Source organism: Eumetopias jubatus, unplaced genomic scaffold, assembly GCF_037043125.1.
Source record: "Eumetopias jubatus isolate StellerSeaLion01/CBP00866 unplaced genomic scaffold, mEumJub1_p1.0 scaffold_4, whole genome shotgun sequence".
NCBI classification, from domain to species: Eukaryota; Metazoa; Chordata; class Mammalia; order Carnivora; family Otariidae; genus Eumetopias; species Eumetopias jubatus.
In genome coordinates this window covers 134,073,833-134,101,462 of record NW_028274810.1, presented here as the reverse complement: position 1 = coordinate 134,101,462, position 27,630 = coordinate 134,073,833, and the positions used below count along the sequence as shown (strand labels likewise).

The following is a 27,630-nucleotide window of genomic DNA, read 5'->3' as shown; positions in this document are numbered from 1 at the left end:
TTCAATGATACAAATGCAAAAGTTAAACAGGGTTAATCTTTTATTAATGTGTTTTTCCATTTGGGGATAATATACTTCACCTTGACAAGCAGGGACCGGTGCATCCCATGCATGATAACCATAAGAAGACTTTCTGCACACAGCACTGCTTTTCCCAACAAGTCGGAATCCTCGGTCACAGGCCCAGCGGACAACACTATTAAGTTGTCCACCTGTCTGACTGATAATGTATCCATGAGGTGGAGATTCTGGTGTACTACAGTAGAAAGCTTTTTGAAAGACAAAAGAATCACTGTATAATTAATGAATCAGAAATCCTTTACAATCCAGCATTGTAACTGCCACCTGTGTGAATTTTACTTCCTATGAACATCATATAATTTTCTATTCTCTTGACAATCTATTGACATAACTTTTGGGAGACAAAACTAACTCAGAACTTTTTGTCATCACAGAAGAGGTCTTCTGAATTGAAATATACATATTTTTCTTAACACCCTGGTGGTTCAAAAGCTCTACAAATATTTCAGTGAATTTTGGAAGCTGTACTTCTTGTAATCTGAAGGACCTAAATGCCAGTCTTGGTAGTAATATTTTAGAGCATGTTGTTTACATGTAACTTTGAAGTTATTTCCAGACACCCATATCATTTTAGGTCATGCATTTCATTTTGGTTGATGTCTAAATAGACCCCCCACATTCCATATTCCTCTCTCCCAGTTTATTAAAGAATTTCCATGCTGCCAAGAATGCTTACATATGGTGATAAAAATGTCAATAAAATAAAACTTTCTTCATCTTCTGAAGTCTGAAATGTCAAAAGATAATGTCAAATGGCTTTTTCATATATATGTACTTTTAAGACTATTCAGCCTGGCAGGATCCATTTACCCTTTGTAACTTCAGTGTATTCATCTGAGAAAAATAAGACTTTAGTGGTAACTAGAAAGAAATAGATTGGACTTGGAATATATATGTCATAACCTGTTATTTCCAAAGGAAAAATATACAATATGTCAAGCTATTCTTGGGGTTAAAGTGCTGTTTTCAGTATATTTATATCAAAATTTATCATGAATATCAACATAAATAAAGATTTAGTCTATAATATAGTCAATTTAATGTTTATAATTGATTTGAAGAATTTCCCTTTAAGTTATTATGATCATCAGAACTACAATTTAATGTGCTGACTTTTAAATTCCATCTTTGGGCACAAATTTAATAAAAAGACATTTACATTGTTCACATGATAGAAAAATGATTCAAATATGAAAGAAATTAATGATGACTGGGGCATATATTTAAATTTTTAAAGCATTTCTTCTTTGTATGTCTAATAACATTTTTAAAAAATTTAAAGCAAATCTATTGTAGGACAAAATTTATATACATATTAGTATTGTGATGTCAGTGACAAGTCAATTTTGAAGTGTAAAAGACAAATTGTTAATAAATTAAAATCAAACTATCATCTTATAGCTTTAAAATCAAAGTAAATAGACAAAAATTATTTTATTTGTACACTCTATATGGAAATTTATATAAATGAGTAAATATGAGAGTATATTTTAAACACTAAAATTCAAAATTATTGAAGCCTATGTCTATAATTGTTTTGTGAGAATTGTTAATAAAATATTTATGAAAGTAATTTTCAGTTGAACTGATTAGCAATGACCCTTGGGTTGGGGAGACATGGTCCGAACACTGTACAGAAAAGAGATGCCTGATTAGCTCTGAAATATTCTGTTATGGAGCACATACCCATGCCTCTGACATGATTTAGGATGGGAAAAAAAAAAGAATATAATCTTTGTACAATGAAGAACTATTTATATACACTTATTCAACAAGAAACGAAAATTATTGGCTCAGTATCATTAGACCTTATAAACAGGAAGGCATATAGAAAAGTTATTTCATCTCGATATTAAAAAGGATTTTCAGCTCATATCTTTCTAAATGCTACTCAGTGAAAAGCGGTAGTGACAAAACAATTCTTTTTTTCAAAACTAAAGGTTTTTAATGATGTGCTGGTCATTTCCCTTTCAATATTAGACTTATTTAGCAAGTATCATAAATAGATGATAAAAACAAAAACAAAGATTTTTACCAAGGTACGTTTATCTTTTAACTTTCTCATATAAAGGACTTATTAAATAGGTCAGATCCACACATTTGAGCAACAATGTTACTATTTTGTGAGAATGCAAGAGGAACAAATCTAATGGAAAAAAGCATTAAAAATATCAGAGTTTAACTTACAACTAACATATATAAGTCATCAATATCCTAAATGCTTTTAATCTTTTCAAAAATCCCAAGAGGTAGGATTGTCATGACAGTGGGGACACTGAGACACAGAGAATTTACATAAACTGCTCAAAAAGCCTCAGTGGAGAAACTGTGATTTAAATTCATGTCTAATTGAATAGTGTTTGTTTCTGTGCTCTGTAGTCACAACCATACTGAGGATGTAGGTGAGATGTGTACTGAAGTTGTAAGTATCACATACCTATATATCTTATCCGGAAGCCTTTTTTGTTATTGCCATGATCTGCGGACCATTGGAGAAATACTTCATGACCATTGCTTGTTATATTAAAAGCAGATGAATAATCTCCACTGAGGGAAATAAGCACTGGGCTTTGAATATTTGGTCCTTTGGAAAGAAAATACTATAATTTAGATATAACTGAACAATTCTGTTCCAATTTATCTTTAATATTTATATATTTAGAATATTATATGATATATGGTAATAGAATATATTTAGAATAGTGTGATATGTGGTGACATTGCTCCAAAACCAATTTAAGCAATCAACAGTAGCTTAAAACATATCTCTGTTTTAAACATTTAACTCCATAGCTGAAGAATCTACAATTTGTAGAATAATAAGCTAACTACAGTTTTCACATGGTGTGTAGATAAACTGGATGTTGATACTTCTAAAAATACTAAAAGATAAAATAAAATCATACAAGCAGTTGTTTACACTGAAGGTCTGCAAATACAACTAGAGTAGTTGAACTGAATTTATGAATATGCAGTAGATATAAACCATGGTTACCATCATACACCTGAAGAACATCAAATTCCTTTTCTGTCTGGAAGAACTCTACAAACATGCTGATATTATATCCTTTTTCTACTGAGATGCTCCAGGCACACATTTGAAGATTTGGGTAACTGTCAGGATACCCAGGGCTCAATATGACTCCTGTGGAATCTAGCCGTAATTCATTGGCAGGGCAGAGCACTATCAAAGAGAGATATGGTTAAATAATGCTAGTCTTTTAGACCTAAGTGAAAACTGCATTTTAAACACCTGGGACTCTGCTTTCATGTTTAATAACTATAAAGGAGAAAATACCTTGAATCATGTGTTAGAAGAGATCATTTGTATTAAGCTTACAGTTCAAACAATGGAAGAATGACCCAAAAATTATGGTATTGATTTCCTTTTGTTTAAATTACATGGAAGATGCATTACTTTTCTGTATAATAAACACATAGATAATTAAAAATAAGACATTTATCTCCTGTATTATAAGTACATAGATCATTAAAAGGCAAAACATTTATCTACTTCGATTTCTTTGTGTTCTCCCCCTACCTTTCCTCATCTTGTGTCCCCTTCTCTTGCCTCTCTCATCTAGGTCTTTGCACGTCCTTTTCGTTCCGTATTTTTTTACTCACTCTCTTCTCTTCTCAAACTTTAACTCACTCAGGTATGTAGGGCCAGATAAGAAACTGTACTGTTTCAAGAGTATTTATTCTGGGTAAGGCTACTCCTGATTTCAGAAATATGGGTAAACCATGATAATTCAACACGATTTTAGGTTACCAATTATCTTTCAGTTCTTTGTGAGAATGAGCTAGGCTTGGAAACACCAAATACAGTTGCTGGAATATAGATGACGAGATGAAGGATTTATATATTCATCATTTCCTGGATGCAAGGGCAATGAAATATTTTGAGTTGTAAAGTCTCCATGTGGTATAGGGATGGAAAAGAATAAGCAAACTAGTAGATTATGGCAACATATAATTGCTCTTTATTCAAGTTAATAATTTGAAAAGAAATAATTCAAAAATAAAAGCCACCATAACTAATATTGAGATATTTGGAAATTGACTATAGAATATAGCATAGTTAAATATGGTGAAAATACAAAGGACTAAATATAGAATATAGTAAAGCTAAAACATATAAGAGCTGTTTTATTTTTTCATTTTTTGGCTTTTACTTGTGTTTCTTCTACTTTGGTCTGAGATATTTGCTTCTTGGATATGGTTTGAAGATTTTCAAAAATAAGTAAATGGTAGCAGGTCATTCTCAGTCTAAAAAGAGAAACCCTACCATTGCTTTTCACAAAATGACAAATATATAAAATAAAAAAGTTAGCTTGACAGTTGGAAATGGAATGGAAAATTTGAGTCAAAGATGAAGAACATTCATGAATATATAGCTATGGCATATTGAAATGATGGGACATATATAACTGTATGAGAAGTTAAGTTTTAAGGAAGGGTTTATTTAGTGTGTGCTCAGCTATTTAATATTTCTGGAATACTTAGCTAAGTATCTTTTTGGGTTACTGAGCATGTTACCTCCTCACAAAAACCATTTAGCAACTTCACAGTATGAAAACAAAGCCCTCCAAGTTCATTCCTTGCCTGCCTCCCCAACTTTGTTTCCTGCTGTGCTCTGCCACTGAAATGAAATGCTCTGAACATATTGGATGAACTACTTACAGCTTTTTGAACTCTGCACATTCCTTCATGCTTCTGTTTCAAATGTCCTTCTTTCATCAGCTGCATTTGAAATGTTACTGCATTTCAATGCCCAGATGAAGTGTCTCATCCTTTGTGAGATACTTCCTGAACCTCTCCTCCATCAACCTGAGCAGAATTGTTGATTTCCTTTTGGTGTCTCCATAATGTTCTATTATTGCAGTTAGCAATTTCATGCCTATTTCCTTATTTTTTTTTGTCCCCCTTCCTAGGCTCTGGTTATTGAAAAGCAAGTGCCATGTCTTGTTTAATATGTTGGCCCCAATATTCTAAACTGAACAAATATTCCATATTACTTTTGAACATCTGATATGATTCAACATAATTTACTATAAATACACAAATTAACCTATTTTCATACTATTCATCAAGAAGCCCAACAACTATCAGGAATAAGAGACATATTTATTGATTGTGACTACATGTTAAAATACCGTTAAGCACCTTTTGTGCATTATGTCACTTATCACAACTTTAGAAAATAGGTACAATTTTTACCCCCATTATACATATGAAGGAACTGATGCTCAGAAAGTCTAAAATGCATAAAGTGTTACAGTTTCACCTGGATGGACCCCACAATTTTAACCATTAAATATACCACTCCTTTTACTCCATCTATGTCAAACTCTTTAAAGAGCAACACATTTAGAATTGCTGTCCATATTTTATTTATTTATTTTTAAAGATTTTATTTATTTATTTGACAGAGAGAGAGGGACACAGCAAGAGAGGGAACACAAGCAGTGGGAGTGGGAGAGGGAGAAGCAGGCTTCCTGCGGAGCAGGGAGCCTGATGCGGGGCTCGATCCCAGGACCCTGGGATCATCACCTGAGCCAAAGGCAGACGCTTAATGACTGAGCCACCCAGGCACCCCTGCTGTCCATATTTTAAACGTGATATAGAAAACTAAAAGGGAAGAATAACAACATTGCTGCAGCCCCTTTTAGGAAAATTGAAAAAATATTAAATTATTTAAGATAGACTAAAAACAATGCACATTAATTCTAACAGACTCCAAAAAAAATGATTATTTTAGCAAGCTTGTGAATTAACTCAAAGAAAAAAAATGTAAAGTCAGAGTTTTGGCTTAAGTGCTTGGTCAATTAATTAATATAGTAACACTGCATAAACTAATTCTGAGGGATTATTTATTACTTTTTAGCTAGTATCTGAAGTGTCATTATGAGATAAAAATTAGTCTTTTCTGTATTTTCCATAGTACATAGAATAGGAAGAGATACAATTATTAACCTATAGGAAATTCTAATTTTAAAAACAAAATATTGAAAGTCTGAAAGATGAGGGATTATTAAATAGCTGTTATCTGGATTGTTTTATTTTAATTTTTAGAAATTTATTAAATTGGGATCCAGATTAAAAAAAATTAAGTGTTGCCCTCCAAGAGCTCACAATGTATTTATATATTGGAGTCAAAGAAGAAGTCCTGACATGTAGCTTGTTCACAAATTCCTATATCTACCCAAGTTATTTTTCCATGTATAACTTCCCAAAAGGCTAAAATTCTATCCTCCTCACATGTCTAAATGTCTGAATATGTATCCTTCATAATCCTAAGTGGCTAAAACATAGTCTTGTATAAAGGAGGAAATTGAATGAATGACATTTAAATATCAGGATTACAGGTGATAGACTTCAAAAAATCCATACAACTTCAAGATGCTCTAAAGTCATTGACTAAGAGAAAGAAAAAATTTCACATTGGTGTTGGTTTTTACCCCCAAACATGTCTTTCTGTAAAGCCCCTTGTGAAAATCCTTCCATTTTATTATAAGGATTCTAATGAGGTAGAAAATTAAATGTTAATTCCTACTTATATTATGTTTGGAATAATAAACAGAATTTTTGTTTTAGGTTCATTTTAACAGTTAAGATCCTGCACAGGAAACAGATTTCCATTTCTCAGGAATAAATCCCAAAGAAGGAAGTAACCCAAGAAAATCTGGGGAGAGACAATCAAGTTCAATTCAATTTTATTCAAATTAACCAATATTTATAATTAGTTACTATGTGGTGGGCACTGTTCTGGGCCCTATGGAGTTACACAAAATAACAATACATGACTTCTGAACATTAAAATTCTAGCCCATTATTTAAGATCCATCAGGGTCTTGCCCTTGTAATTCCACAGTGAATTCCTTGAAGTCTATACTTCTGTTTTTTTTTTTTTTTTTTACTTGTGTGTCTTTGTATATTCATCTGTCACTTGGACCACCACTTATCTATCTCTATTCTACCAAAGTCTCACTTGTCATATGGAACCAAGACTCAGGGAGCAATGCTTCCATCAAGCTTTGCCTGTCCCTTAAACAACTAAACGTTACATGATTTGATAGCCCCCTGGCCTGTTTCCTAAACACTCTATTGCTACCACCTGTATGGCTGTCATATCCCGTAAAGCATGTTTGCCCTCACAGCAAGGACCATTTATAGCTTGTTTTTTGTTTATTTTTTGTTTTTCACTCAAACCTTCATGCTTAACAGATGCTCCATTAAAGTTTAATGGCTTTAGTGGTTAGAACAGAAACTATTTCAAATAAAGGCAATCAACATTGAAGACTTTATTTAAGGTTTCTCTTATTTTCCATCTCCATTTCCACCCCTCATGGCAAAATTAATTTAAATAAATTGAACTGACTTTGGGATAAGCTAAAAAAATAAATAAATAAACCTTGGGAGAATAAATAATGTTTAAAGTTAAATCTGAGAAATAATGTAATAAAAGATACTACATATGAGTTGTATAACTTTAACATTATGGCCAGTTAAATATTTAATGTTTATGTAAAATAGACTTTTCCCAATTTTGCCAGTATTGAATCAAGCATAAAACAAATACTTAAAGATCAATAATCATAAGAATTGGTACCTTGACAAACTGGAGGTGCTCCATCCATCTGGAGTCGTTCTCCTAATCTGCATGTCAGAATTGCATTGCCGACCAGAGTAAATCCTGGTAGACACTGATACCTAATAATGTCACCTATTAAAAAAAAAAAAAAAAGGACAGGGGGGGCTTCAGATGTTCCAGTTGTAAAATCTGTAAATATTGCAGAATATTTTTTCTTTCAGTCATTTTCAATTTGTATAAAATTCTATTAGTTATAAGCAGGGATAATATTAAAACTATTGAACTACAACTAGTTCATAGATACTGACCAATCAGAACTAAAGCCAAGAGTAAATTAGATCTTACTACAGTAAGATCTAACTGGTATGTATCAGTTGTATATAAACAATAGTGGGAAGGAAACAATCTAGTTGGTATAGTTAAGATATTCATTAAAAATATATCAAGCAGTTAAAAGGATTCAAAGTTATTGCTTTTATATTAAGATTAAATTTACAGGAGTCATTAATATTTTCTTAATTTCTCAACCAAAATCAGTATCATGATAATGATAAGGTTCGTTATGGCAACATTCTTTTGTTACATCATTTTTCAAAATATGAGACATTATTGGGATTGAATTTCCAACCTAGTTTTAAAGGACTTTATTATCAAACTGAGCATAATCCACCACTTGTTCTCAAAGATATGGATATAAAGCATATCTTCTAATATACCCTATATATTCTTCATTGTATGTTTTAGGCTTAAACCTGAGTTCAAAGAATATCAGTGTGTCCGAAAAGGCAACAAAATAGTAATTTGGAAGAAACCACTAGAATATAGTTCTTTGGTTCAAATTCCCATACTGATTTTCCAGTTGTACATCCTAGAGATACAGGATTCTTGCTTTTGCTTATACTCCCTTTTGGTCATTTCACTGCTGTCCATTCTTAAGAATTCTCAACAATCTCCAACAACCCAGAGAAAGAGGGTCTAAGATAGGTTGCTACTATTCTTTCTGTTTCTTTTTAAGCAAATATCTCTACTAACAGTATTTTTTAAAAAAAGAATTTATTGGACTTTACCTATTTCAAATTCATCATCTTCTGTCAAAATTTCAGCATTGGGTACGGGTGGTGGAGGTTGGCACACTCTTAGTTGATAAGCTATAAAAATAGACAATGTGTTTATTCCTTCTCTGAGAAGGTATACATATTCACATATATGAAAAAACACAAAATTATGCAAGGTTATTTATAAGAATAAAAATAAATGGTGTAACTTTATCAAGTTTCAATTATTTATTCCTTAAACATACTACAATATTGAGGGAAAATAAATCATTCCTTTGATAACAAAATACTTTCCCATGGTAAGAATACTTACCTGTAACTTCTTATTTCTCACCCTCATTCTATTCCTTCTTGTTATGTGCTTCATAACACCTGTTATTTTTCTCTTTGGTGTGATCGCAATTTGGAATTATATATTCATATTTGTTATGTGCTCAATGCCCATCTTCCCCAAGGTTCATCACAGAATCCCCTTCACCTAGCAAAGTGTCTGGCATATAGTTACAGTTGCAAACAGGTATTCAATGCTTACTCTATTCCAAGAAATATTATAAATACTATACTTATAGTAACTCTATTAGTCCTCAAAAATGTTATTTATTTTATTACTTAATTTATGATTAGGTCCATAATTATGCCCATTTTATATAAGAGAAAACTGTTGAAGGGAATTAAAGAATTTGTCTAAATCACACAGCTATAATGAGACAAAACTGGGATTTGAACTTAGGAGTTTTGACTCCAGAGCCTTCTCACACATGCTATATTAATATATTCATGAAATATCTGTTTGTTAAATTTCATGTTTCTAATAATCTACATCACTTGAATAGGTCAACCTCATTACATTAGAAAGATTTCTATTTGGCATAATTTAAAGGCCATCAAAAAAATAAAAGCCATTTATGAATATGAGCATCATGACTACTAACCCCACCTGATATCTATATCACAATCATTTGCTTGATTAAAGTCTTATTTTTACTAAGATTTTTTAAAAATGTAATATAATCTTGTTCAGTCAAGAAACACACTTGATTACTATTATAACATTTGAAAAAAAGTGTGTTTCATATGCTTAATTTATTACTTAAACTTAGGAGTTAAATTATGTATCTCAATGAACCGATAAAGAAACTGACACACAACTCTTACAGGGTTGAGCCAGGACTCCAGGCTCTGTCCTCTAACTCCAAAGCCCAGACCTTCAATATTGCCCCTATTGTGAGAAAATTATGAGAGTACTGAGGAAATTCAACTGGACCACTTAAAGAAAACTCCTGTAAAAGGAGATGGATAAAATACATTTTAAAGAATGAGTAAAATTTTTCCAGTTCTGAAGGGTAATCATGTGCATAAGAGCATTTCAGATGGAGGAGAAAACAGGAGCAAAAAGTTGGGCATTGGTTCATCATCATGTAACGAGCCATTTATAAGAGGTCAGTAGGCTAATACACCTCCAGGTTACTAAGGACAGAAAAAGGATGAAAATTTGTCAAAATGTAGCTGAAGAGGAATGAATCAAGGAAAAATTTTGTTTCAATTTCCTGCTGTAAATTGTTGTATGTCTCCTCAAACATCTTCTTTCTAGTACTTCAGCCTGTTTATAAAATAAAAGCACTTGCTGTGCAAGGATGATAATTTGCAAGTAAAACACTGCTCTACACAGAAGGGTTACCACTAGAGAAAAGACTCGCTGGGAAAGAAGCCTAGGACGGAAAAGTGTAAACTGGATTTTTGAGAAAAAAGTTTAGAGTAACATTAGGAATTTTGAAAACCATTTTCCTGAACTGAGACCTTAAAAGGGGTAGAATGACCAAGATAAACGGTAATTGTAATAAATGTCAAAGAGGTAGAAGAAAGGGGATAGGAAGATGGAGCCTGCCAAGGAGAAACCCTCAGGAGACTGTGCGTGGGGGGATAGCATCCTTACTAATCTTGACATAGAACAGAGATCAACTCAGAAGTTAGTGAAGTGTAGAGATGCCCACACTTGTATTATTTCACTTTTGTTTGCTGCTAAATTTATTTTTGATCATACTAATGATAAATTAATTTATTATTTTAAAGAAAAAGCACATTTTTATCAATGAGGAAACCATGACTATTGCCATCTGTAGAACATGCTTAAAATGACCTACATAACTCAGTTGCAGAGTTTAAAAGACTAGGGGTTGTAAATTATTATTAATGAGGAATATGGGGTTCAGAGATATTATGCTATTTTCCCAAGACCACATGGGTGCTGTGAGCTAAATTCTTTCCTATTCTCTCTTCTTTACCATCACCTGCAGTTTTATAAACTGTGTCCCTGGAGCCGTGGGATCACCCTGGGGTCATGGAGGCCCTGAGGAGGTGTAATGTCCTTGCCTCTCACCTCTATCACATAAGAACAATTCTATGTTCATCAGTTCTGTAGATTTGAATTCTGAATAAACTACCCTTTGAGCAAATTTTCTACAACCCCCATCTAAGTGATTTCATTGATTCTTTTGACTTCAAGTCTGATTTGTGTTTTAATTCACAATTTTATATCACTTGGAATAAACACCTCTTCTGGATAAACAAATGTTTACTAAATAACATATAAATCACTGGTTTCCTTGGGAGGGAACAAGTCTCTAAACAGTATTCACTAGGATAACTCTCCACTGTAAAATTGCAAATGGGCATAAAATAGAAGCAACTGTGGGTCAGAGTGCTAGAAAATGAGATCTAAATAGGCTCTAAGATGCTTTTAACAGCTGAACTATGTAAATCTGACTATAATGTAAAGGAGAAGGAAATATTGAAAGAAACCCCTTTGCATCTGTTTTTCTTTTGACTCTCAAAAACACAGTCCTACAAAAAAATCAAATCATAAACAGCTATCAACAAATCTGTTCTCAATCTTCATCAATTTCTACTGGCTTGTTCACTAAAATAAGTCTAAAATGTGTCCAGTGTCTTTCCATTCTTTCTGCCAACATCTCAGTGTAGAGCCCTGTCATTTAATACCTACTGTACTGAGCTGAATAGTACCCAACAAAATTTATGTCTTTCTTGGAACCTTAGAATGTTATTTGGAAATAAGGTTGTTGCAGATGTAATGAGTTAATTTGAGGTCATATTGAATTAAGGTAGGCCTTTAAACCACTGTGACTGCTGTCATTATAAGAAGAGAGGAGACAGACATGGACACAGAGTGAAGACATGTGACAGGGCAGAGACTGGAATGCCAAAGATTTCTGGCTACCACCAGTAGCTAGGATGAGGCAAGAAAGGATCCCCGCCTATAGCCTTCAGAGATAGCATGGCCCTATTGATACACTGATTTTATACTTCTAGCCTCTAGAACCGTGAGAGAAAAAATTTCCGTTTACTTAAGGCATCCAGTTTGTGGTACCTTGTTACAGCAGCCCTAGGAAACGAATACATCTGTATTATTAAATCTGCCTACAGGATGTTTCTTGCCTTCTGTGTCTTTCTAGTGAAATCCTTCCTACACAAAGAGGTGATGGAAAGGAGGTAACACAATATTTTTTTGGAATCCACTGTGTGGAAAGAACTCTGCAAGTTACTTTACATGAGTCCTTCATTTAATCCCCCAATTACTACATCAAGATATGTGTAAATAGCTCATGTTGCTAAAAGGGACACTAAATTTCAGAATTGTTGAATTATTTGCCCAGTTCAATGAGCCAGAATTTGAACCATATGCTTAAAAACTAAGCCATATTTTCTCCCACATTTACAGACAAATCAACCTGGACTGGAGAATTATTTTGGTGCTGAGAACTATTTTTGGTGTTGCCATTTCCCTATTATCAATATGTAACTTGTCATGGCCTTATAGATTAAATTTATAATCTGAGATAAAACATATGAGATGTCAGCTATCTTTCACCTGAACTTTCTCAAGTCCCTTATATTTACCATGTTAATCCCTACTATACACTGTCATTTTTGACAACCTTGCCAGCCTGGAAACTGGCACCATAATACTTAGCATTGAGTGTTCTACTGTCTCAAATAATTGCACCTTTATTCATTAATGTGTTAGTTCTTGTTCCATGTTTAGCTTGTGTTGGGACCATTTGGTACATATTTACATTTCCTATAATGTCTAACAGTTCATTTTGTTGTTTATTAAATACATATTATTGAGGGCCTAGTGAGTGTCAGACACCATGTAATATGTGCTGGGAATGTGATCATGAACAAAGCAGACACAATCTTGCCTTTATAGGCACTAGTTGTCAGTGAGAAAGATATTAATCAAATTATCTTATTAATGAGTAGAAATTACTTATGAGTTGAAACAAGGGGTGTGTGTGTGTGTGTGTGTGTGTGTGTGTGTGTGCGTGTGTGTGTGTGTGTGCATGCACCCATGCATCCACAAGTATGTGTGCCGGGGAGAGGGATGACATAGAAGAATAACCCAGGAAGAGGAATCAGCAAGTGTGAACCAGCAAGGAGGAAGGCTGGGGTAGGGGGTTGAAGAAGGTAGGGGTGGAGGGGCTTGGGTGAGAGAGTCCTGGGCAGAGTGAGAAGGGATAAGAAAGACTGGTAAACTGGGGCTAAGTCCCCCAGGAGGGTATAGGCCATGCTCGGGATTTGTTTATTGTAATCTTAGGAAAATGGCAGGCCTGTGAAGAGTTTTACATCCAGGAGGAATGTGATCAGATTTCTCCTTTAAAAAAATAACTCTGGCTACAGTGGGAAAAATAAACACAACTGGAAAGGAACAAAGGTGAATATCCAGAGACCCCCTAAAGAGTCTATACTGCAGTGGGTATTAAATAAACAATTGTTTATTGGATCTAAAAAAACTCACAAGTGTCCTCAAATGACTTGACATTAAATTAGAAGTCTTGATTATGTTCTCCAAGGGTCTCTAACTTTGTTTAATTAACTTCAGCCCCATCTATTAACCAGTTTATAATTTTAGCTGCAAATGTAGAGAGTTCCTCTCCTCCACTTAAAACTCAAGTAGCCCTGATGTGTTATGTCACCTATGATTCCATTCACTCCTCATAAGAAACATTAAACCACATCTCTATACTTTCTCATAATAAACTTTGAAAAGTCAAACCTGTCTACAACCTAAACTTTACTGTAGTCTCTTCTATTCCCTGATCAACATAGCTCTCAAATGGATGACAGTGTAACATTTGATGACATGTCTAAAACTATATTCTATAGAATTTTATTCTTATCTGTCTTGCTTTCTCAAAACCTATCTTCCTGTCTCTTTTATAATTTTGTCCTCAGATGACTAAAATGGAGACATCGTCACTGATCACGTTAGCTAGAGTTAACCTCTCGCAGTTACTCTGTTTCACATCTATTTGCCCTCTGGCAATTTTCACAATCTGTAGGAATTGTTTGCTGCCCATTTTCTTGCACTAGAATATAAACTGTGTGAGAGCAGGGACTTTCCATTATCTTATTAACAGCTAACTCCTCAGGTCATAATGCAGTACCTGATATAGCAGTGGTCAATAAATATTTTCTGAGTAACTGAGTGCTAGAACAATGAATGAATGAATGATGAATGAGCAAAACATACATATTAAATAAATCCTTACCATATTGAGTGTGGACTCAATCCAGACTCTCTGGGTTGAGAGAGTGGCAAGTTACTTGACCTTGACCTCACTTTCTTAATTTGTAAATAGTAATGAAAATAGTAATGATAATAGTAATAACTTTATGCCAACCTAAAGGGTGATTACAAGGATCAAAATGTTTATATATGCAAAGCCTGGCACATAGTAAGTACTCTACAAGGATAAGCTCTTGTATTAAATTGGGATTTCAATTCCTTCCACATATTTGGTGTTCACAGATGAATAAGAACATTTGGTAAAATATACATTTTGTTTTTTCCAAGTTTCACTTTTTATTTATAAAAAACATTTTGATTTAGCAATTACTGAAGTAATTATAAGCAGTTTCGGCATATTATCTTGGTTGGTAGGAGCAGGGTGTATAAGGCAATGGTTCGAGGTGTGATAAATCAGGTATGATGTAACTGGAGAATTCAACAGTGCAGCTCTGATTTTTCTGAAGATGTTTCTATCAAACCAATCAACATCACTGGGAAAAAACATATTCTCCAATTTGTGTTGGAGTGTGTGCACAGGGCAGGCTGATCTAGTTTTTATTCTGAAAGCAGACTGCCTGTGTTCTAATCTTGGCTCTGCTACTTGTTAGCTCTATGACCTTAGGTAAACTGCTCAGACTCTGTGCTTCAGTTTTCTCAACTGCAAAATAAACATAAAGCTAAGTTTGAGTTAATATATTGTCAAGTGCTTAGAACTGTGCCAGACACATATTATGATTTCAAAGAGACAGTGCATTCCCTGTTTGGCAAAGGTTAACAGGAGCATGTCTGCTTTGATTACGGTTATGCCCTGGACACATATAATCTCAATCTAACATGACTTTACTTACAACCCTGATGTCATGCAAAGGGCTAGTACTCATGTGATTTCCCAGGACACATCATTTTGTTTCTATTGTGATTTAAGCTGTATATTCGAAAATGCTGAGATTCCTTATTTGTTTTACACTAATGAACATTACATTATAATAGAAAGTTCTTGGCTTCAGCAACTCATTCTATAGTCACGTATATTGTTGTATGTGCCTTGGTCTTACAACTGCTAGTACAGTGCTCTGGAAAACATATTCAATAAATATTAACTAATAACTAATTGAATTAAAGCAATATCGCATCCTCTATAATATGCTTTGCTTACTCTGGAAGAAAATAAACAGATCTAGGATGAATACCCAATATGGCATGGTTTAGTACCATAGATTGTTTGAGCTGGAAGTTACCTTATAAATCACTTAGTCTGCTCTTTTTATTTTTTAGGGAGTGGAAGGAGGGAAAAAAAGGCCCCAGAGAAGTGAAGTGAGGTACACAAGGCCACACATCCAGTTACAGGTAGAACATATATTTGAGTCCATGCTTTTCACGATTTTTCTATTTAGAAGCACCTATACAGTTATGACCGTTAATGAAAAAGCTGTATAACAGATATTTATACATTTAAATATACCTTTGACTTAAATCTGTGTTCTTTTTAGGAGATTCATTTTAATCAACATGCCATTCAGCTTGAAACCACCATTTACTATTTAATAGCTACATGAGGGCATCATATTCTATATGTCAGTACCGTTTTTCTTTTTAATGTAGGCTCCACACTCAGCATGGAGACCAATGCCAGGCTTGAATTCACAACCCTGAGATCAAGAGTCAGATGCTTAACCAACTGAGCCACCCAGGCTTCCCTAAATGTCACTATCTTTTGAGGATGACTATTGTTTAAATAGCACCATGTTTTGGTTCAAATGTGTACAGATCTCTGGATCCTGGTCCAACAAATTTTCTTCTTGAAATTGCTTTAGAGTTTAATTCTGGCAATATTTTTTGGTTATTTTTAATTTCTTATTTTCTTTGCAATGAAACATCCTGTCCAATTCCAGAAAAGAATGCTGCATTTATCTACTTCAGTTCAACTGAGCTATTAAAGGCTTCTTCAAAAAAGACAGGGGAAGAATGAAGGGGAGTAAGTCAGAGGGGGAGATGAACCATGAGAGACGATGGACTCTGAAAAACAAACTGAGGGTTCTAGAGGGGAGGAGAGTAGGGGGATGGGTTAGCCTGGTGATGGGTATTAAAGAGGGCACATTCTGCATGGAGCACTGGGTGTTATGCACAAACAATGAATCATGGAACACTACATCAAAAACTAGTGATGTAATATATGGTGATTAGCATAACAATAAAAAATTTTTAAAAAAGACAACATAGAACACTGGCAAATTGCCATTCCTTCTCTAAACCAAAAAAGCTCAAGTACACAACCTTTCTGCCAAGTACCAACACAGTATCTCTTAAAGAGAAAAAAAAATATTTTTAATGTTCCTGTATAAATTCTAAGTGCTGTACAATGACTGATGGTGACTCAGATTAAGTCAAATATGATAATTTCATGATTTGGGAAAGATTTGATGATTACATGTTCGTTCAGTTATGTAATTTTGTCAATGTTATTTCAAAAGTTATGTAAAGCAAGTTTAAGTAGTTCCACTGAAAGAAGAGTTAGTGTTTAAAATAAAAAGCTCCCTGAGTTCTAATTAAGAGAGAAAACTATACAGACTTTTTTTTTTCCCATTTTGGAGTAAATCTGCTAGCAAGTTGACATGAACCATATAGGTAAGTTTCAGCAGTGCTGAAATTACTTACAAATATCACTTTTGCTTCATTAATATTATATAGTCAGTTTCTTTCTCTGCCTATATAAGGGAGAATCTTAGAAATCAAGAGCAAATGACTCATCCCCAGGTTTAGAGTTGAGACCAAGAAATTCCCCATCATGAGAAAAGGATCAACAAGAAGTCACTCTTGGTATTGCCCCAGAGATGTAATAATAGAACCATAGTAAACAAAACTATTGGGAAATCTCCTGAATTATCCATTAAAAGGTTCAATAACTGCTGCATTAATTCACTTCCCAACGTTCAGACAGCTCATTGAAATTATCTTGCTTTAGTACTGAGCTCACTAAAATCTGACAAATAATATGCCAAGGTTGGGTAATATCGCACATCAGTAGATAAAAGATACATCAGCAGTATCATTTGACCTCTGTCACTCTCTGTTTTCCTTTCCCTCCTCACCACCATAGTTTGGTTTGCTTTTTGTTGTAAAGGAAGATGCTATAACTATCTTTAACTATCATAAACTACTCTGTGTATTGAAAAGAAAGGAAAAGAAAAGAACACAAAGACAGCTCATGTGTGTTCTCAGCTTAGAATTGGCCTGGCTCTAACTGATAGGCTGTTATTTTCTACTGTTGACCATAAACAATTTCACTAACAACTAGCATCAGACATGATAACTCTTTGAACTCGTCGGAACAAGACAAAAAGAAGACCTTTCAATAATTACGTCTGAGCACAAAAAAAAGAAAAAACCAAGAACACTGTCCAAACTGCCAAAATGACCAAAACTCTTCCATCTCAGCTAATATGAGCAAATGTTGCTTCCATACCAATTATTGTTCCAGGCATGTTCTATTCCTTCCACTTTCTAGAAGAAAAAAAGTATTAAGATACCCAATTATAGGGGCACCTGAGTGGCTCAGTCGGTTCAGTGCCTGCCTTCGGCTCAGGTCGTGATCCCAAGGCCCTGGATTGAGTCCCAGATTGGGCTCCTTTCTCAGCAGGGAGCCTGCTTCTCTCTCTCCCTCTCCCTGCCATTCTCCCTGCTTGAGATTTCTCTCTCTGTCAAATAAATAAACAAAATCTTTTTTTTTAGATTTTATTTATTTATTTGAGAGAGAGAATGAGATAGAGAGAGCATGAGAGGGGGAAGGTCAGAGGGAGAAGCAGACTCCCTGCTGAGCAGGGAGCCCGATGCGGGACTCGATCCCTGGACTCCAGGATCGTGACCCAAGCCGAAGGCCAGTCGCTTAATCAACTGAGCCATCCAGGCGCCCTAAACAAAATCTTTAAAAAAAGAAAAAATAACCAGTTCTAGAACTGCTCCAATTTTGTAACAACACCTAGCCTAGAAATAAAGCATGCTTCCTTGAACCTTTCCAGAACTATCGTGCACAGCCCAAATCCTATAACAAGGCTCTCCTAATACCCTTATACTGGATGCCACAGGGTCCCTCATGGTGTGTTGTCTCAAATAAACGCAGTTTTGTTTAACTGAAAGGTATTCCTGATGGACTTTGGTTGGAGGGGACTGACAGTAAGACATTGTACAAAATAAATTCTATAACATATGAATGGATGTGCACATGGAGCCAAATGTCAAAATATAGTAAGTAATTTTGGCATGATTTTAGTCATTTTAGTAATCACTAGTCATATAAGTAATAGTAAATGGTATTATCTTTTCCCCATAACAGTTTCACCAGTTTGTTTTTTTAGTTTCTTCACCACATTTTATATATATATATATATATATATATATATATATATAAAATTTTATGATGTCCATACCCCCCCATGCTCTCTAGATATCAAACAATGAAACACTTTATGAGTTCCATGCTCTAGCTACTGATAAATGAAAGGAGGTCAGGTCTTTAGGTTGTGCGAGGCAAAGGGGTCACACAGTTCAAAGCAACGGTGATTTATGTTTTATATAAAACGTGTCCTTATATCTGCAGCAGTCTCTTTTAGGATGAGACTTTGTGGAGTTAAATATACTTTCCCTAAATACAGCATTTAGTGTAAAGGCAACATAAACTTAAAAGATGACCTAAAAGATATTACCAACCTTTTAAATACATTTCTTAAAAATAATCTGGAAGTCAATATGTAATCAACTCATTCTTTCACAGAAGATGTGTCAATGGATAAACTTTGGAAAACAATGTATAATATAAATTAAATCATAATATAAATTATGCTTACTAAGAAAGTCATCTGTATATAAATTGAATTTCTCTAATATTCTGATATTAGAAAAAACGGTGCCCTGGATAACAGATTTAAAAATGAAAATGATACTTTCTGTTTTAAATGAGTAAATATACAATCTGGCTATGCTATAGTCTCTTAGTTGTTTTGGTTGCCATAAGTCAGACCCCCAATAAAAATTATCTTCTTTTCACACAGTGACCTTACCACATTTTGGAAACCACAGAGAACAGACTAAGTTGCAATGAACCTACATATTGTTGTAAACTTGCAGGTCACGAAGAAGAGAAGCACTACAAAGTTTGAAGTTCTAAGTTTTAATTAGGAGGGGTATTTTCTAGAAAATGAGATGACTTATCATCTTGCTAAAAATGAAAATCATTTTGCCGAGTTTTTAAGGAAAATTAGATTTACAGGCCATTAAATATAATCTATGTGTTTGACAATGCCAGCTTGGGACATTGTGTGGCATCCAGTAAGAACTCTATATTTTAGCTATTATTATCACCAGGGTTGTTAGTATTTAAAAAGAGGTCATTCTATGGAGTCAGATGGACCTATTTTGAATTCGAGGCAGCTCTTCTATTTATCAGTTCTCTAGCTTTATGTAGGTTAATTTTTTTTCTTTCAGTTCTTTCATCATTAAAATGGGGATAATAATACTTATCTTGCAGAGCTCTTATAAAAATTAGCAATAATACATGAAAAGTAGCTAGCTGAGTACCCAGCATATTAAGTTTTCAGTAAATGGTAGTTATCACTATTCTAGTGACTAAAATGGAAAGTCAGTGTTTGCAAAAACAATGCAGTGAAGACAGGTTTTGTGTAATTTACTTTTAGGAAGTCACTGATTAGGACTGAATATTGTTAATATTTATTATAAGCCAAATCCATCTTAACTCTATAGCAGATACCAAGAAAATTTAGCTCTTACCTTAGGAAATTACAATTCGAGCAATACAGAGAGAGACAAAAACATTTTCTTAGATTAAAAAAATGTATGATATCTGAGATAAAGTGCCTCAACATTTACACCTGCCCTATTTTTTCATTGCACAGAACTTTCATTTTCCAAAGCTTTTTATGAATGTTATTTTTGATCATGAAAGGCCTTATGAAGGTAATGTTTTATAAAAGACAGATGGCTGGCTGGATCTCATAAAGGGAGTCAGGTTAAGAGAAAAGAAACACATTTTTTTCTCTTTTCAAATATATTAAAAATACATTAATAAATAAAGCCTAAATGATCAGTGTGACCTTTAAGAAAGTATGTGAAAAGATTGATCTATCAAATTTATAAAATAAAAACACAAGTCCTAAGAAAACCACTTCTGACTTACAATAGGGCATAAGACAAGGACCTATTAAGTCAGTAACAGAGTTTAAAGAAAACTGAGTTGGGGAGTAAACCACTCTAAGTTTAGGTATACTTAATCAGCTTAACATTAAGTGTTAAAAAGTGCACTGCCTTCCCGGTTTACTTTTTTGTTGTTTGTTTGTTTCTGTGAAGGGAAATGCATGCATGTACCTGGTCATAAAATAATCTTTTTAAAAGTTGTAAGTAATACAGATCAAATAAAATCAATTAAACAGCTTTTTAAAAAAAATGATTTTGAACTCACTCTTTCCACTGTAACATAGTCAGTAATATGAACATAAAAAGGGTAAGAAGCATAATTGTGATCTATGTCCTCAAAAAAGTACTCACTATGATTAAACTTGCAAGACTTACAAAACAATACACCATGCTGTAATAAGTTCTCAAAATTGGTAAGAGAAAGTACAATCATAGAGAAGATGGTTGTGATCCTTATAAGCTCAGATTGCCAAGAAATGGAGGAAATGGGACTTAAGAGGGGGAGACAAAAAGAACTGAAGATGAGTAGGAAATCATTTGAGAATGGAAGTTCAGGAGGCAGTGCAAGAACCTTGCACTGATTGGAAGTCAGAGTAAGCGCTGGGGAGTTAAGATTCATTGAACTGGATTACAGGGTAGCTTTAAATTTGATTTAATGTAGGCATCCCGCAATCTTGAAAAGGAGAGTCAGAATGAAAGCAGTGCTTAAGGAAAATTATCCTACTAAGGCTGGAGGAATATAAGACACCTGTCAATTTTTAACATGAGCTCTGGCTACATTCCCAAATTTCAAGGTTATTTTAAGGTTTAGGTAAAATTCCCACGGATGTTGATTCAAATGTTAGGCTTTTCTAGGCTTTGGCAATTGTACGCCTTTTTATGAAATTGAAACTATAAGCATAAGTAAAGATCAGCCCTCTACTGGGAAATCAAAAATGTGAGATAAGACAAGGTCAGGAAAGGAAGATTTACTAAACATCTACACTGCCAGGATCTATGGTAACTGTATTTTATCCATTGCCTCCGGTTGTCCTAACATCTCTGCAATGTAATGCTGATAATTGTAATAACGACAGCACTTACTTGGTTTGAGCTCTACAAAACTGCCAATATTCAGCATTTTGGACCAATTATTTAATATAGTTCAACCTAATATATTGCTGTAATTGGAGTAATTTCTCTATATGTAGTCTATCATGAAGGCCGTCAGCAATCCCACCATGTTGTTTTACAACTAAAGAAAGCAGAAGTGAAAAAGTAACTTGTCCAAGGTCAATGGGAAAACAAAGTGCTAAGTAAGTATTTGATCTTCCTTTCTAAGCTAATTCTATTCTATTATACGTGGCTCAAAAATTATTATAAATATCAGGTGAAACATATTTTGGAATGAGAATATATGGATATACATTCACATAAATGTCTATGTAAATCCACTTCATATTTTGTGGGTGACATTCTGTCATCCTTATATTTTCTATATGAACACACACACACACACACACACACACACACACACACACAATCTTTTCCTTTGGCAATATTTCTCCTTTGAAATGTCTCCAAGGTTTTATAAGAATTTTATGTTCTTTATAAGGTTATTTTACAGATAATTAGAGTTCATCAATGAAAAGTCCCTTCTTTATCATTTGTTCAGGCAGGACACAAAATGATAAAAATTTATGCAGGAATCCATGAAGAGAAAAAAATGTACAAAATAGAGTCCAGCAATAAATTCCTCTTTTGGTCTTGAACTATTACTTAGTGTATTGGTTCCTGGGTTATGATTATCTATCAAGGTAATAGTGTTATCGTTGTAGCTTTAGACTGTATCCACATACTGTCAGCATCACCGACCAAGTCAGTTAAAAACAAACAAACAAAAAAGACAAATGGTTATTAAAAAAAATAAACAGCCTGAATAAAAATCATCTCACTGAATGCCTCACTTCCTAATTGGCTATGCCACAGTGTGCATGAGGCTCTGACAGCTGTGGGACATTAAAGAAACAAACTGGTAAGTGCTGAGATTAAGCAAACAAATATTTTCTGTCTATTCTCTATTTCTAGACCTGATGTGCTTTAAATGTCTAAATGCTTTTCAGTATAACCATACTTGACTTAACATATTTTTCGTGGAATATAAGCTTTGAGTATCAAAGTTTTTCTTACTTTGTATTAAAAAAGATGAAAAATTCATTTTAGAAAACATCTTTTTTTGATTCAATTAGCCAACATAAAGTACATCATTAGTTTCAGATGTAGAGTTCAGTGATTCATCAGTTGTATATAACATCCGATGCTCATCACGTCACGTGCCCCCTTAATACCCATCACCCAGTTACCCCCATCCCCTCCCCCCTCCCCTCTGGCAACCCTCAGTTTGTTTCCCATAGTTAAGAGTCTCTTATGGCAGGGCACCTGGGTGGCTCAGTGGGTTGAGCGTCTGCCTTCAGCTCAGGTCATGATCTCAGGGTCCTGGGATCGAGTCCCGCATCGGGCTCCCTGCTCAGCGGGGAATCTGCTCCTCCCTCTGCCTCTGCTGCTCCCCCTGCTTGTGCTCTCTCACTCACACACTCTCTCTCAAATAAATAAAATCTTTAAAAATAAAAAATAAAAGGGTCTCTTATGGCTTGCCTCCCTGATTTCTTTCCATTCCATTTCCCCTCACTTCCCCTATGATCCTCTGCTCTATTTCTTATATTCCACACATGAGTGAAATGATATGATAATTGTCTTTCTCTGAATGACTCATTAAATCGTATATTAATGTAACAGGACAAAGCACATGTTCATCTTGCAAATTTTCATATAACTTTTGGGAATTTCAGTATATGTGCTGCCGAAGCAAGCACTAACATTTGTGAATTTCAGATAGTAGCTTACTGATCCTGTGAAACACACATGGAATTGGTCTCACAAAGTCATATGAAGCAGGATGTGTTTTATGGAACTATGGTCATAGCAGAGAAAGGATGTATCATTAGGAATAAACATTTTCTTATTTATAATGGAATACAATCAATTTGAGATAAGGGGAAATTTTTTAAAAAGCTCTGTGAACTATCTGGATGTTCTTTGAATAGGTTAATGTTATGAAGAGAGGACCCAGAATAATTCTATAAAAAGAATTAAAATTGAAACTCCTCATAAATTATTTCACAGGAGTAAAAGCTATGAACTTACTGATCTGGAACAGTCACTTAAAAGTGTAAGATTCTAGAATAGATACAGTTTTGAAATAAGAGCATAAATGAATGAGTAATATGATCTAAAGCATAAAGACACTGGATGGTATTTTTAGAAAGACTCAGCAGGTTGAATAAATTAAACATTTTGTATGAAAAATCTATTGATGTCTCAAAATTACATGCAATAAAATATGAACAGCTGGTTCTCTTTTATTGGTTTCCGCACAAAATGATTATTTTCTACTGAGTAATTACTGACTGATTTATTTCCTATTTCCATTTGCTCACATTTTCATGTCCCTAAACGCTTAGAAGAGGTCATTCTTTGCAAGTAAATGTGTTTGAAATGATTTTTAAAAAGTATCAAATTTTAATACCTTTTTGGTCATTGGTTAAATATATATTACACTCAATTTTTCCAGGACAATTTTAAATTGAAATAGTGCCAGATAAAATAGAAACTCTTAGATAATACCAACCGTGGTAACTGAGCACAAAAAAGCCACTTGTTGTGAAATCACTGTGAAATTTGATTAGAATCTGATTTGACGTGCTATAGACTGATTCCAAAGCTGTATTGCCACTGAACTGCCCAATCTGAGGTGAGTTTTGGTCTGGTCCATCCCTATTAGAGAGAGACAGAGCAGGAAGGGGAGAAAGAGAGGTTGAGATTGCTTTTTTTAGAGAGTTTTGCCAATGTTTTGTAGAAAATATTACATATGAAATGGTAAAGAGGCAATAAATGAAATAACCAATGATTAGGGCCAAATCATACTGGTATATTTATGTTTTTTTAGGTAATGGAATATTTAAAAATGTAAAGTATAAAAATACATCACATATTTACCTAAATGAATGCACTCATATTAGTTATAATCAATTACATTGTCCCTGGTGTTTTGACCACAACCCATATCGTCCCAAACGCTTGAGTTTTGCCCTCCTTTTATTTTCTTCAGAAAAATCTGGAGAATCATAGACTGTTAAATTTAGAAGGAATCTTAGAACTCATCCAGTAGTTCAGGTAACCAATTGTCAATAATTAATTTAGAGATTTTCTTTATGTTTTTAAATAAAGATGTTTCATTAACAGAATAATTATAACGCAAATATATTTTATAACAAATTATGATGACAGACATTCAAGCATATTAAATAGTTATGATTTGAACATAGGCTTTTAAATTTCACTGGTTTTATAGAGAATTTGATTATCTTAAACTTACTCTGATACTAATTTCTGATTTTGCATATTAATTTAATATTAAATTTAACATCATTTTTCACCCACAAAAGCTTTTGCTCTGTTTAGCTGCTTCATGGGCAAGTAAGTCAAAACCTTTTTCTCTTGTTTATCTCATTCTACAAAATATATACTGTCACCCTCAGTTACTCACACCAATTCAAGTATCAGATGGGATGGCAATTTGTACAGAGGATTGTGATATATTTTCATTCCTACCTCGTTTCATTGTTACATATAGTTGAATCAATCAATAGCAATGGTCCTGGCTTACCATACAGTAATGAAATCATAGATTGGTTCTGTTTGAAGGACAGTAAAATTGATGTAGATTCCATTCCCAGGGGGTACTCTCACAAGCCAAAAACAGTCTTGAAAGTTAGGATATTCATCAGGATACCCAGGAGAATAAATGGTGCCATTCATTGCAGTTATATTTCCTCCACAAAGAGCTACAGAAATGATATAAAAAACTCTTAAAATAAAATGACAATAAACTGATCATACAGAAAAAGGCAAACATTTCTTATCTCTTAAGCAGTATAAAATACATCTATATTATGTTCTTACCTCAGTTAAGGTGTATAAAATTAGGTTGGCAACCATGAACGATATATAGTCTGCTTTTATTTATTTTTCAATATGAGGTATGCTACATAGTTATTATTACCTATTCCTAGATTAGTAAATTAGATTTTCTTCTGTTTTTTTCAATACTTTATCAATACATACACTTTTCAACTTTTACCTTATATCATGTACACATATAAAGTGTTATAAAAGGTTCAAGTCCTTTTTATTAAAAGGAGTTTTAGAGGAAATGAGTTCAAATTCAGTAGCAATACCTGCATTAGTGGCTTATGTAAGAATGATTATTAAACATAACCCCATGCACCCACCCAGACACACACACAGGAGAAGCTCTAAAGTGTTAATCAACTGTAGTCTCACTTCCAATGGAGAAGGTTAGAATTCCTACCAATAATGGTAAAATCAGTTATTCATTTTGGAGCCCTAAGGATTTTGATCTGGGTACTAACTATAATTCCCATCTGAAAGAAAGACTATATATTTAAAATGCTATTTGAAGAAGACAAAAAAGAGTGCCAAGACAAGAAGTATTAAACACAGATGATATCAACTAAAACATAGCTTCGAGTTAGGAGCATACCTTCACACCTTGGAAGTGGATGATTCCAATTACGACTCACTCCATGAAGGCAAGTGAGAGCTGAATTTCCAATTAGTGTGTATCCAGGGAAACATTCAAATGAAATGGTTTGACCCACAGTAAAATCATTGCCAATTACAAAACCATTTCGAAATGGGCGTGGATCAGGACAGCTTTGCAACTGATAGGCTGGAAAGGGAAAAAGAAAGATGTTTTACCCTTCTGAATATCAGAAAGACCACAGATAGGTACTATTTGCAATTTGCAAAATAGATGCATATAAATAGTAATTCAGGTTTATAATAAGTGGTGTCACTGGCAGTATGATATGAATTTCTTCTCGTGTCTTTAATTTTCATACTTAAAATGTGAGTACAGTTCATAAAAATGCACTCAGTTTCTTATGCAATCTATCTAAATTATAAGGTTTAGTGAAAATGCAAACTACTCTTAAAGCCACAATTTTAATCCAACATATTCTGATTCCTTTACATAGAGTACAGTTGCTTCCTGGTTACATTGCATGTATGCGGAATAAAATAAGCATATGTGTAAACCTAATTCTGAGAGTTTTTAAATGTGTTTTTTCTATTTTTTCTCTAAAAGAAACTATAACATCCCTCTGTTGAGTTTCCCCAAATAAGTTATTTAACAAATATAAAGTATTAGGAAACAAATTTCCTTCTAATACAGATTTTGTACTTCAGTTATATTTTTAGCTTAGTAGTGTAACTATGTGTTTATTTGTTCGTATTCCTCTTGTTCCACATTCTGTGTGAAATCAAAGCTCCTGTTTAGTTTATCAATGTATACTAAAGGCCTTGTCCATTACCTTTCATACAGAAGGTGCTTAATGAATATTGCTTAATAAATTTTGAAGCTATAAACTGGATATATATTCATATACTCATGCCAATATTATTAATATTTGGGACTTTGTGTTCAAGAATCGTAAAATTGTATTATCATTAATAAAATTTAAATTACCAGCAATCAGAGGCTATTTTGCTACTGATCATTAAATTTTAAATTCCCCAAATCAAAAAAATTGCATTTGCAGTTGAATCAGTAACCCTAAGTTGTTTATTAAAATATAACTCCAATTTTTAAGCTAGACATTTCAGAATTAACAAACAATCCTTTTAAGATATTAAGTGATTTTTTCCTTAGTCTATGTTTTTCATTTGAATTAATATTCCACACATACAAATATATCAAAACCAAAGGCATCATTCCAATTTAAGACAAATATGTATCATTTGATGATCAGGAGTTAAAATATATTATTCTATTAAACAAAGCCTTTCAAATTTTCATTCACATTTAAAAGATTTTTTCCAGTTTTATTAAGATATAATTGACATACAGTCCTGCATGGATTTAAAATCGACATGATGATTTGATTTCTAAATATTGTGAAATGATTACCACAATAAGTTTAGTTAATTAGATAATTTTGAATACTCAGACAAATGTAAGATCCTGCAAAAACTTCTACAACATT

General features: G+C 33.6%; 1 protein-coding gene across 4 annotated transcripts in view; it reads right to left on the bottom strand.

Moving 5' to 3' along the window:
* The window catches only part of CSMD3 (CUB and Sushi multiple domains 3), a 1,163,243-nt gene that overhangs the window by 76,220 nt on the left and 1,059,393 nt on the right, over nucleotides 1-27,630 (bottom strand). For all 4 annotated transcript variants that reach the window (XM_028122520.1, XM_088023099.1, XM_028122521.1 and 1 more), the window contains 8 exons: nucleotides 26,127-26,315; nucleotides 25,230-25,407; nucleotides 24,192-24,337; nucleotides 8,743-8,823; nucleotides 7,694-7,807; nucleotides 3,077-3,265; nucleotides 2,519-2,665; nucleotides 81-269 (listed from right to left, as the gene is read on the bottom strand). In XM_028122520.1, the coding sequence (XP_027978321.1) occupies nucleotides 81-269; nucleotides 2,519-2,665; nucleotides 3,077-3,265; nucleotides 7,694-7,807; nucleotides 8,743-8,823; nucleotides 24,192-24,337; nucleotides 25,230-25,407; nucleotides 26,127-26,315 (1,233 nt within the window). The remainder of the gene's footprint in view (nucleotides 1-80; nucleotides 270-2,518; nucleotides 2,666-3,076; nucleotides 3,266-7,693; nucleotides 7,808-8,742; nucleotides 8,824-24,191; nucleotides 24,338-25,229; nucleotides 25,408-26,126; nucleotides 26,316-27,630) is intronic.